Genomic DNA, 11922 nt, shown 5'->3' on the forward strand with positions numbered 1-11922 from the left:
GCGCGGCGCGGCTGGCGCTGCGCTCCGCCCCGGCTGCATTGCTGCGCTCCGGGTGCCCAGGGGAGCCACGCGCCGCGTGCGCCCCGCAGCCGGCCGCCCGGAGGCAGCGCCGTCCTCTGGCATGGGCCCCGGGGGCGCCCCGAGGTGGGGCTCTCGGCTGAGGCGCTGACAGCCTCTCTCCCGCCCGCGGGGCCCCGAGTCCAGCCCGCTCGTCCGCCCGCGGCCATGGCCGTCCGGCCCGGCCTGTGGCCAGCGCTCCTGGGCATAGTCCTCGCCGCCTGGCTTCGTGGTTCGGGTGAGTCACGCCGCGCGCGCTCTGGGGAGGCTTGCGGGGGACCGTGCGCGCGAACGCTTAGCTCTGGGGAGGAGGTGGCCGTGACCCGCGCGGCCGACCCGTCTGGAAGCCCCCCGGAGGCCAAACTTTGCCGGGCAGGACGCGGGGGCCGCCACTCGCTGCTGCGCAGCTTCCCGGTGCGCTCTCCCGGAAGCCTGGGTTCTGCCAAGTCCAGGAACAGCTGTCAGCGCACGGGGCTGGCGAGTGTAGACGCCCCACGCCTCCGGGTGGGGGAAGTTTGCTGGTTTCACGGCCCGGGAGAATGATCAGGAGGTGGGGGGGTTAGAATAATCCAGGAAAGACAAGACTTGAAGGACTCAAAGATAGCGGCTTTGGACCATATGCTAGGGCCCAGAAAATGGGGTGTGTGCGGGGCGGGGGGGGGGGTGTTAAGAAAGCTTTTCCAGGTAGGACTGCCCCAAACAGCCACTCACAATTTCTAGCTTGGCACCTGGCCTCTGCCCACGTCTAGAACACAGTGTCCTCCTCTGTCCCCACCACACACAGGCTTGCACACGCACACACTCAGGCGTGGAGGCATCCAACAGCCCCCAGTTCTTGCAGGCGGCAGTCAGAGCACTGGGGCCCCTATGGTGGCCTGTGGGCTCCTGGCCTCCCTGCTAGAGGCGGGAGGGGGAGAGAGGGAAGAAGGGGAGTTGTTTGCTGTTGGCTGTTGGTTGGCGGGCTCTGAGAACCTCTCAGAAACTCCACAGCCCTGCAGTCTCCCCGCTTGTCTTGTTGGCCACCCTAACCAGCCCCTTCATAACACAGCCTTTTAGCCCACCTCCTTTCATAAAGGGCCTCGGAGGAAGGCTTTGTCTGCTCTTCCAAAGCCCGCACCTAGGCTGAGCTGTGGGGGTCCCTAATCTCCTGGCCCCTAAGGATTTGGCAGCACTGAGCTTCTGTGTCTTGGGAAAAGTGCCTGAGCAATTCTCAGTGCTTGGTGCCCCCAGAGCCTGCTTGCAAGGAGGTGGTCCCCGGGCTGGCAAGGCCACAGTTTATCCTAAGGGTGTGGATTTCTGAACTGCCAATCCAGAAACATGCGAGCTCCGTCAAGGACCAGATGATTAAGGTCGATGGCTGGTTCCTTGAAGAGTCTCTGCCTTACTGCATCCTTCACCCACCACTGCCTCGACTGCCCTCCCCATCCTGCCCCCTAAGCCCTCTACCTGGTCCCCCCTGCTCTGCCTCCCTCCCTGTCAATGCACCCTAAATTCTCACTTTAATAAGTCCTTCTTCCCAGTGCCCCCCACCCCCATTTAATCCTGACGCAGCCTCAGGTTGAGCTGTCTGCCATCGGATGTGTATTCATCCGATGTGTTGTATGTAATGCTCGTGTTAGGGGCATGAGTTGCAGGTCTGGCCACAGTCATGAGCTGGGGGTGTCAGAGGAGGTGCCATCAGACACTGACTGGGTGCCCAGGAAATGTTTACTGAGTTGGATGTGTGTGAGAGGGCTGTGTGGTCGGAGCTGCATTTTGCCACGTGAGCACGTGGGTGGGAATGGTGTGGACTGACATGTGTCCTGAGTAATGAGTGTGGGGGGGGGAGGTCGCATGGACTGGTGTGGCGTGGGTAGCAATGTCATGTGCGTGGTCAGATGAGTACTAATATGCTGTGTGCATGTGGTAGTTGCATGCTACTGCACCAGTGAGCATTACAGATAGGGGTGACAGACACTTGTAGGTGAGGGCACCAAAACCAGGAAGGAAGGCTTGCACCTCAAGAAGTCAGGTCTTGCCCATTGGCAGGACACCTGTTGGGGCCTGGCCTGAGGTTTCCCAGGGCTGACAGGTGGGCATGAGAGCTTCAGAGTTCCCTGGATCGAAGCCTGTCTCTGTCATTAACTCTCTAGCTGTGGGAGGAGCTGCTGAAAGGTATGGAGGTAGGAGTGGCCCCACTTCTCAAAGAGAGCCCATCTCACCCTCCCCACACAGGCTCTGGGCATGTGTGGACAGATACCTAGGTAGGGCTGCCCCTGCCACAACCCTACACCCCTGCACCTGCTTATCAGTTCCTTGGCAACAGCAGCTGGTGGAAAATGTGTCTGTGAGTGGCTGGGGGGCGGGGAACGGTCAGCCAGGCAGACTTGAGGGATATGGGGGGGGGGATGTGTGTTTGTGGGGGGGTAGCTTAGGACTGCTGAGCCAGTGCAGACTCTGCCCCTCTACCCCCTCAGGCCAAGCGCCTATTCTTTGTCACCCAGCGTTACACACTACCACTCACAAAAGCCATCCCTCAGCACAAATGCACCTGGGCATACCCCCCGTCTGTGCCTGCACACACAGACACCCACCTGCCGTGACAGATTGTCCCTTTTATGCTCTGACAGTTACACAGCCGGCGCATACAACTCCCTACCCTTCATGTCTTCCTGTCTTGGGTACCCCTTAGACTGTACCATGCCTAGGGAGGAGAGGCATGGGGGCCAGGCTCTCCTGGAACGTATGAGCTGAGAGGCAGCAGCTCAAACATTACCCTTGTCTCTTCCACCCATCCCTGTTCCCTTCACAAGGGCTGCTGGACTTTCTGCCCACCCCCACTCTGGGCTGACAGGACTGTGGAGGAGGCCATCACTCTGGGCCAGAGAGCACCATGTTCCTGCTTCTTGAACATGGAGTAGGCTGCTCTGGGTGCTGCAGGAGAGAGCTGATCCTTTCCCGGGCCTGTTTCCCCCCCACTCCCACCCCTTTGCCCATGTTGGAAAAGGCTTTCTTCCAGGAGGCTAAGGTTAGCATTGACCAATACTCCAACTCAGCGCAAAAACTCCAGCCCAGAGGCCCAGGGCCTGGGAGTCGCTACCTTTGACCCCTGTAACATCCCTTTTTCTGACTGGTCCTGCCACGAGTCTCAGGCTTGTAGGATTAAGCTATAGCTTGGGGGTACACAGCCCTTTTAGGTGGAGGCCCCAATACCGCCACCTAGGAACCTGTCCTGTGTACACAAATGCCAAGCCCTCATCCCAAGCCACCAGGCTCCCATTGTCCCCTCTTCCCAGGGACCCTGTCATTGCTGCCATCCCTCACCCCAGCCTAGAAGGGGCGGGATCCTTACTGTCTCCCTTGGCTCTTCCCTCTCCTTCACGCTTCACATCTAATCTGTCACCAAGTCATCATGCCCAGTGTTACTTGTGACATTGCTGTGTCCCTAGCCCTCTCTGCTTCCTCCCATTCCCACCTCCTTTATCTCCCACCTGGCTCGACTTGGTGGCAGTCCCCCACTCATCCCCTCCTCTTCTCAGCCAAAGGTCTCTGGAGGTCTACTATGAGGCTCTCCAGGGCCTGCAGGTAGAGTCTTAGCTATGGTCTGGGATGGACGTGGGGGAGTGAAGGAAACACCTGATCAATGCACCCAGAGGTCAGCTCCATTGCTGGGCTTTGCCTGCTGCTGGGCTTGGCTCTACCAGACTAGCTCTTTCCAGACTTGCAGGATGTGGTGCCACCTGGCCTTGACAGCATGCTCCCCGCTTGGCATCCTAGCTCCTTGGCTTTGTTCTGATCCTGGCCAGGCCACTTTATTGCTGCTAGTCTTTCAACCCATCCAGCCTGGAATTGGGGGTCTCCTCCCAAAGCTCCCCCAGTTCCTCCTTCACAGGGCTCTTTGATGTGCTCTGGGAAAGCTAAAGGAAGCCAGAAGCCTCTGGTCCTGACAGCTCCTTCTCCAGTGTTTCCCCAACCTCCCCATTGCCTGCGACACTGTATACCCTGTTCTCTGCCCCTGACATGCTCTCAATCACTGCCAGCCAACTGTTTAATGCTTTTCTTCCTGTTCTCGGTTGGAGTTTGGGCTTGCAGGCCAAGCAAGGAGGAAGAGAAAGATTCAACTTAATCCACTTCAGCAGTGGCCCTCATCCTTATTCCTGACTGTGAACTTCCCTGCCCTGTCAAAGTCGGGGCTGGTAAGGCCAGCCCCCCTCAAAGGGGCAGGCACCATGCCCAGGTCACACATATATCTAGACAGCAAGTCATTACCCGTGAGTACATGTCAGTGAAACCACCCACAAAAATGTGCCCATTTCCCAGTGGGTACTGTCTCTGTCCTGACATCAATTCTTTTAGAGTAGTATTTTCCTGTGCAAATAGAATCGATGCCAAGGTTTGGGTTTCTGTGCACATCACCAGTGTGATGTCTGACCCCAAGACTGGGCAGCTGAGCCTCAGTGTCCCTCGCCACTCAGGTGTGAGCTCAGCTTTCTTTTATCATTCCTACCAGTCTCCTCCTTTCTCTTACCTGCTTTCCATGAGGGTTCTCTTCTCTTAGGGGACTTCTGGCTTCTTTCTACCATGTAGGACAGGGCAGGGATATTAGAGGCAAATAGAGTTGTCTTGCGATCTATGCTTCAAGTCTCTGGACAAGTAAAGGTTACTTCCCAGCCAGTTTCCACATCTGTAGATGGGATCTCTTATTCCTTGGTTGGTGGTAGTGAACTGTACCCAGAGTACACTGCAGCATCTTGCAGGTGCTTGGGGCTTCTTGCTTCGCCCTCCATTTTCCCTGGCATTGGAGACAATGGATTAAAACAGAGTTGGGCCTTAGGCTGCAGCAGGGCCCAGGCTGATACACAGAACAGAAGAGGCTTCGTGTAAACAACAGTATTCTGTACCCAGGCCACTTGGGCTCCAGGGTTTGGTTTGGCAAGTTCTTGCTATCACTTTTTGGTTCATCCTGTCTTGGAACCATATGCCAACTTCATCTCTGACATACAGGGTGTGGCTATAATCCATGGGCAGATGTAAATCCTAGTTTGGGCTCTGCCATTTGATTGCTGTGTGATGTTGGACCAATCACTCAAACTGTCTGGATTGAACTTGATGACTTGCCCCAGGCAGAGGCTGATGCCCAGAGACACTGCGAGACACTGCCTCTGGAGGCCGGGGTAGACTCAGCATACAGTCTCAGGCTCTCTCAGGAACTGTCCACACCTTCAAAAGACACCATCGGCCCCAGCAGAGAGGCTGGCGGTGTTGCCTGGGAGCCAGGTGAATTGTGGGACAGAGACAAAGGTGACCATACAGAAAAGTAAAGAAGTTGGGTCCCTCTGCATCTAGTGAACAACTCCAGTATTTAACAGGGATCTCAGGTCAGGATGCTAATGTTAAAGTCCTGCCCCCTTTCTCATGATGCCAAAGGCTACAGGAAGATTTTGACCCCAGAACCAGGCAGCTGGGGGAGTTGATAGACGTGGGAGTTGGCAAGCTCTGGGGACTGGGTTTGAGCCAGAACCCAGGAAGCATGGGGTTGCTTAAGGGTACAAATTTACATAGCCAAGTATGAAGCTATCTCTTATGAGATCCTCCTAGGATCCTGTGTGCCCTTGACACCTGCCATTGCCTCTTAATCCTCACCCAGGGTCCTGCTCCTCCCTGCATCTCCTCACTTCCAGTGTGTAAAATTCATCCCTAAGGGACTCATCTTACAGGAGCTTTGTGCCAGCACCAATGGAAGCAGTTGACTGTGGTAGGTAGGGCAGGAGGTTCCATCCTCTCCGGTAGGAACCAGGGGAGTCTGGCTGTCCAGTGAGGACAGAGTGGAGGGACTGGGTCGGGGTAGCCTAAGGGGAGGATCCTGTTTTTCCAGGGTAGGTCTGGCTTGTTTTTCTCTGCTGGTTGGATACAGAGGGCAGGGCATAGAGAAGCCATTTCCCCCTCTTTAGGTGTGGTTGCTGACAGGCTCAGTCTAGCCCTGCTTAAGATTGGGGGTCCAGAGAGACTCAGTGGTTTCTGGGAAGGCCTGAGTGACAGCTGCTCCTCACAGAAAACCATAAAGAGAGGACTGAAGTCTTTGGGCCCATTTTGGAAGGGGAGGAACCCTGAAAAATCCTGCCTCTTAATTGGATTGTCGTGGGAGTACCAGAGGTAAGCCATCGTTTTGACTGGTGAGCCCCCAGAGCCGGGGTCCTCCTCAGTCTGGATGTCTCTCTATAAGATTCAGGGTCACCTTGAACTCCAGGCAAATACGCGGCTGACTGGGGAAGGAAGGGCTAGGGAGTCTGCCTGTATTGACATACCTGAGGGACAGTGCAGAGACCTTGGAAAGGGGACTCTTGTTCCAGTATCCCACCCTGACCCTAAAGCCAGGTTGCAAAGTGAACTCTGTGTCCCTCCCTAGCTTGTCCACTCGGGATCATGTAGGGGGAGTAGCCCTCGACTAGACTCCGCCCTCTCCTAGTTGGGGCGGAGCCCGACGAAGCCGAGGCATTGAAGATCCTCCCCAGGTCTGCGTTTCTTTTCCGCCCCTTCTCCCCGTCTCTCGTGATCGTGCCCGCTGTGTGACCCGACCCACAGCCTCCAGACCTGTTCACCCCTCCCTACGACCGTCAAGGTGGCTGGGTGGGCGGGGTTCCTCCAGCCGGCGAGGCTGCGGGACACGTGGGCGGCCGCGGCCCGCAGTTGCCCGAGCCAGTGAGACCCGGAGCACGGGATGCAATTAGCTGCTGCGGGAGGGGCGCGCCCATCGGGCGGCGTCCGGGCGGGCGGGAGGACTGCGCTGTGGTCCCCGCCCCGCGCGGCCTAATTAATGCGTGGTGAGCTGGGGCCGAGTCGGGAAGGGGCGGGATCCCTCCGCCCGCCAGCCCGCCCGCGGCCGCCCGCAGGATTAGCGGCTCTTTGTTCAGGGTCTGTTAACAAGTTCCCGGCTGAGCGCTTGACTGCCGCCTGGGGAGCTCTGTCCAGCCTCTGCTGGGTCTACAGCACTGTCCCCTACCTTCTGTCCCCGACCCCCTTAGACGTGGGGTGAGGGATGTCGTCCCAGACCAGGGGCAGAAGGATGCCTCCCACTGTCCAAGTGTCTGGTGTGGGCTGAAGCCATCATTCTCATTTTGCAGAAGAGGCAGCACCCACTTGCTCCAAAGCCCAGCATCCTAAGCCTACTGGAGCCCCAGTCTAGAGCTTTTATGCATTTTTTTTTTTTTGAAACAGGCTTTCTCTGTTATATCTCTCTGGCTGTCCTGTAACTCGCTTTCTAGATCAGGCTGGCCTCAAACTCACAGAAATCCTCCTGCCTCTGCCTCCCGAGTGCCAGGATTGAAGGTATGTGCCACCAAGCCTGGCTTCCTAATGCCTTTCCCCTCTGCTGAGAGAGAACTCTATTGTGGGAAGAGGAAGGTGACTGTAGACTGTTATCACCGGGTTTTGTTTGTTTGTTTGTTTGCTTGCTTGCTTCTTATTTTAATTGACTTCCTGATGGTGGTAAGTGCTAGGCTCTGCCTGGAAGTCTCATCAAAACCTTTCGACCATCCTTCAGGTAGATGAGGTCACCCCCGTCTATGGAGGGTACCTGCAGACAATGGCAGCTATGACCACATTACAGTCCCTGTCCCCGGGAGCAGGAAGCAGGAGACCACGGTTTGTGTGGTCCCTCCCACCTCTTTAGTTCACATCCTGCCTCCTGATCCCGTCTGATGTCCTGTGTCCTTATTTCTTACACCTGGAAAAGGCCAGCCAGGGCATAGGACATGATTATAGTTAGGGAGTTGATTCTCACCTATGCCCTGGAGCTTCAAGCCAAAGGGACTTGCTCAAAATTACTTTCTTATAACAAGGTAGAATCCTTTCTATAAGTTCTTCCGGGTGTTTCTGGGCCATTCCTTCTGGGGCTATACTAGATAACTTCCCCTTTTTGGTTAAGCCAGGATACTTGCCTGCTCCATTGGATCTCTCAAGGCCACATCTCCAGCCTACTCATGGACACCTCATCCAGCTTGGCGAGGAGCACCTCCTCGATCCTTCTGTTTCCCTGGAGCTCGTCACACTGACAGTACCTCAGCACCAAGCAGCGGTGGGATACAAGTGCATCTGTGACAAATATTGAAAAAGTCAACTCTCAATTAAGCAAAAATAGGGAATTTAATGGCAGATACAGCTGCAGGTCAGGACTAACCTGGGTCTCAGGCATGGCTGGATCCAAAGAGAACAATGTGACAAGACCCACCCTTCATCTCGGTTCCATGGGCACTGGTGTCATCTCCCAATAACCTCTCCCTTCATGATCCCTAAGTGGCTGCCAGGGACTCCCAAGATGACAGCATCCTCATAGTCCCAGGCTGAGGAGGTAGAACTTGGATATCTCTTCCCTCAGACATGTTCCAAATGACCTAGCTTTCTTTTACTGGTCCAGTTCATATGCTCTACCCGTGTGAGCTTACCTGTGTGAGCCACTGATGCTAGGATGGCGTGGATTGCTTGGACTTAAGTCACAGCACCACTGTCCTGTTCTCCAAACTGCTTTCCACTCCTCGAAGTGTCTATCCAGGAAGCATGGGTGGGAACAGCCATCTACTTTGCCCGTTTACTTCATAACTTCACTGAATGCAGCAAGGAGCAAAGCCCAAGGGTGCATTAGCCAGGGCTTTCTGCCATTCTTGACCCTCTACTTCTAAGACCCTACCTCCCCCTGGTTACCTTTGGCATCCCCCATGAGCCTCAGCCAGACCTGCACCCAGACATCCCTGTGTAAGCCCGCATAGCCCTCTCCGATGGCCTTGCCCTTGGCTACCTTCTGCTGGGTATGTTGTCCAGAAGCTGAGCCTGCCAGGATATCTTTGACCAACACTTTTCTAGGAACCTCCTTCCAGTCCTTTGGGATCCAGTTCACACACATCTGGTCTTCTGAAGACCCCTTCCCTTCAGACCCAGACCGGCTTCTAAGAGTGGTCATTGCTCTCTCCCCAGCAACAGGTACTCAGAAAGGCTGGGAGACAATTTTCTCAATATAAATCAATATAAATATTTCTTTTCTTTTCTTTAAGATATATTTATTTTATGTATGAGTGCTCTATCTCCATGTACACTTGCATGACAGAAGAGAACATCGGATCCCATTACAGATGGCTGTGAGCCACCATGTGGTTGCTGGGAATTGAACTCAGGACCTCTGGAAGAACATTCAGTGTCCTTAACTGCTGAGCCATCTCTCCAGTCCCTGATGTAAATATCTCTGCCTATTTCAAATGCTAGGTGGTGTCAGCTAGCTTACAGAAGCGGCCTCCTGAGCCTGGAGGTGCTGGTTTCTGTACGGCATAACTGCACACCATGCTGACCCCCCCCCCTTTGAAGTGGCAAGTGGAGGACATGTCTCCAGACCTTCCTTGCAGTGCCTCCTGACAGCTGCCAACCTGGAGCCTCTCCTGCTGTGCCAAAGGTAAAAAGTCAGTCAGGTGGTGCTGGTTTGGGCTCAGCACCTCACCCTGATTGAGTTAAATCAATTATATAAGCTCTTGGTGCCTCAGTTTCCTCACCAAGAAAATAGACAATAAAGGCTTCTCCAGATAGGTTTGCTAGCATCAAGTGAGTGCTTCTCTGGGAACACCCAGGCTTGTGCAGGCCCACAGCAAATGCTTGGTGGGTATGAGCTACTGCCTAGGCTGTGTCCGTAACTCAACACATGTATGCTCTTTAGCTTCTGTCTCCTGGATTGTGTGTGTGGGAGATGGGAGTCTTGCTTGACAAAACAGGCAGAATGTGTCAAGGCCTGGCATTTTGGGAAGGTGTTCATTCTGGGGTAATGAGTGCTCACGTGGGGGCTTGGGACAGAAAGCTGAGGAGGTGTGTGACTCATGCACAGCGCCTTGGCCAGGCATGACTTGTGACAGCCTAGAAGCCAAGTGTGGTCCCCAGGATTGCAAAGCAGAGAGGTGGCAGCGCCACTGTCACATTTAAGAGCCAAGGGAAGCTGGGAAAGGACAAACTACTTGATGTCCCAGAGGTTCAGAGAGTGATATAAGCCAGGATCTCAGCTTGTGGCGGCCAGAGAGTCGTAGGAGGAAGTAGAAAGGCACAGGCCATCCTGGAGATGGCATGCCTGTGAGAGAGGCCTGCTGGAGCAGACGGTGCCCGTGGGGGGCCAGCAAGCAATAGAGCTGGCTATGTCTTCGAGCTGGGGAGTGACAGGCAGTGAGCAGTGTTTAAGGAAGATTAATCTGGCGGTGCGCGGAGGATGGATGACTGCAGAGAGAGGCTGGAGGCAAGGAGACCAGCCGGGAGGCTGCCGCGGTCATCCAGGCAAGAAATGACAGAGCCTCCCTTCCCAGTGAGCAGGCAGCAAGGCTGGAGTAAGAGAGATGGATGTGGGAGACATTGCTGCATCTGGATGGCGTGGGGGGCGGGGGGAGGCAAACATGATTCAGAGCTCTGAGCCTGGGGAAGCTGTGTCAGAAACAAAATAGATGGGGGAGCTGGGCTGAGCGGGGAGAGTCTTAACAGTTGTGGATCCACTGTGGTCACCCCACGTCACCCCACCAGGCTGTAGCTTATGTGTGCACTCGGGTTATGAGCAACAGTAACTAGCTCTGGCCGAGCTGAGTGTTGTAATGGCATTGGCCTAACCTAAAGCCATGGGCTAAGAGAGAAGCCCTCCTAAGGACTGGGGAGGGAAAGCCAGGCTAGTTAGCTAAGGACAGTGACATGGCCCAGGAGACAGTGGCTTGCTCTGTGCTGACTGGCTGTCTGGATAGCTGGGAGGGGCACATGGGAAAAAGTCTTCCTAAGGAGCTGGCAGAGGTGGCCTTGGCACTGGGAATGTTTGCAGAAGGCCCTAGCAGGACTCAGCAGGGAGATCGAGGATGGGTAGCAGGTGTCTCAGCAAGACCCTGTGGTAAAAGTGAAAGGGGTTTTGAAGCAATTGACTCTCAGCTTCTGCTGGTCTTGAGAAGATTCTTCCCTCAGGGAGCTGGGCTTGTTGCAGTGATGTGCCACCTTCCAGGGTTTGGATTTCTCTGTTCCTTGTTTAGATCTCTTAACACACTTTCTCTGCACACGGTACCTCCACCCCTCCGATGGTGTGCTCCAGTGGGACTGTGAGCTAGGGTGACCCAATTCCCCCACAGGAAAGAATTTGACCCAGGCTAGCCAAACCACAGAAGGAACCCTGGACACAGTGATTGGTCCAGTGGTGGCCACAGCCTAGGCTCAGTCAATCAGGATCTTCTGACTTGGAAGCAGAGGAGTTAGCCGGCTCAGGTTGAGGGCCAGGACTATTTCCTCCTGTGTGACAAGAGCATACACAATAAGTAGAGAGAAGCCAGAGCATGGGAGAGTTAGGAGAGGCCGAATGAGGAGACCATCTTGGAGGCCCCAAGGCCCCAGAGATTGGCCTCTACAGCTCTCAATGCTCTGAGCTGACCCAGCAACTTCTGAAGCTTGATCAAGGAACTTCCTGTTGTACACTTACACTGGATGAAATGTTAGGTCTTGATGCCCTGCACCCCTAAATAGCCTGATACAGGATCCAGGAGGAAAGTCCTCACCCAGCGGTGGCCAGGAGGCCTGTGTGAAAGAGTCCACATGGGAATCAGATCACAGGCTTCTCTTGGTGCATCAGAATGTCTAGGCTGGACCTGGAGAGATGGCTCAGCAGCCAAGCGTGTGTGCGGCTCCTGCAGGGGACTCCGGTTCAGTTCCCAGCTTCACAACCACCTAACTACAGATCTCTCTCCCTCCCTCCCTCCCTTCCTCCCTCCCTCCCTCCTTTCCTCCCTCTTTGCCTCCCTCCTTTCCTTCCTCCCTCTCTTTCTTTCTCTCTCTCTCCTCTCTCTCACACACCACAGTCTCTCTCTCTCTCTCTCTCTCTCTCTCTCTCTCTCTCTCTCTCTC

General features: G+C 55.1%; 1 protein-coding gene across 2 annotated transcripts in view; it reads left to right on the plus strand.

The window, feature by feature from the left end:
• The first annotated feature begins 6 nt into the window (after nt 1-6).
• The window catches only part of Unc5a (unc-5 netrin receptor A), a 56188-nt gene continuing 44272 nt past the window's right edge, over nt 7-11922 (plus strand). The window contains exon 1 of one of the 2 annotated variants that reach the window (XM_028772157.1): nt 7-295. In XM_028772157.1, the coding sequence (XP_028627990.1) occupies nt 226-295 (70 nt within the window). In that variant the 5' untranslated portion in view covers nt 7-225. The remainder of the gene's footprint in view (nt 296-11922) is intronic. The other variant, XM_028772158.1, reaches the window with a different exon arrangement.

Source organism: Grammomys surdaster, unplaced genomic scaffold, assembly GCF_004785775.1.
Source record: "Grammomys surdaster isolate TR1022 unplaced genomic scaffold, NIH_TR_1.0 211, whole genome shotgun sequence".
Taxonomy (NCBI): Eukaryota; Metazoa; Chordata; class Mammalia; order Rodentia; family Muridae; genus Grammomys; species Grammomys surdaster.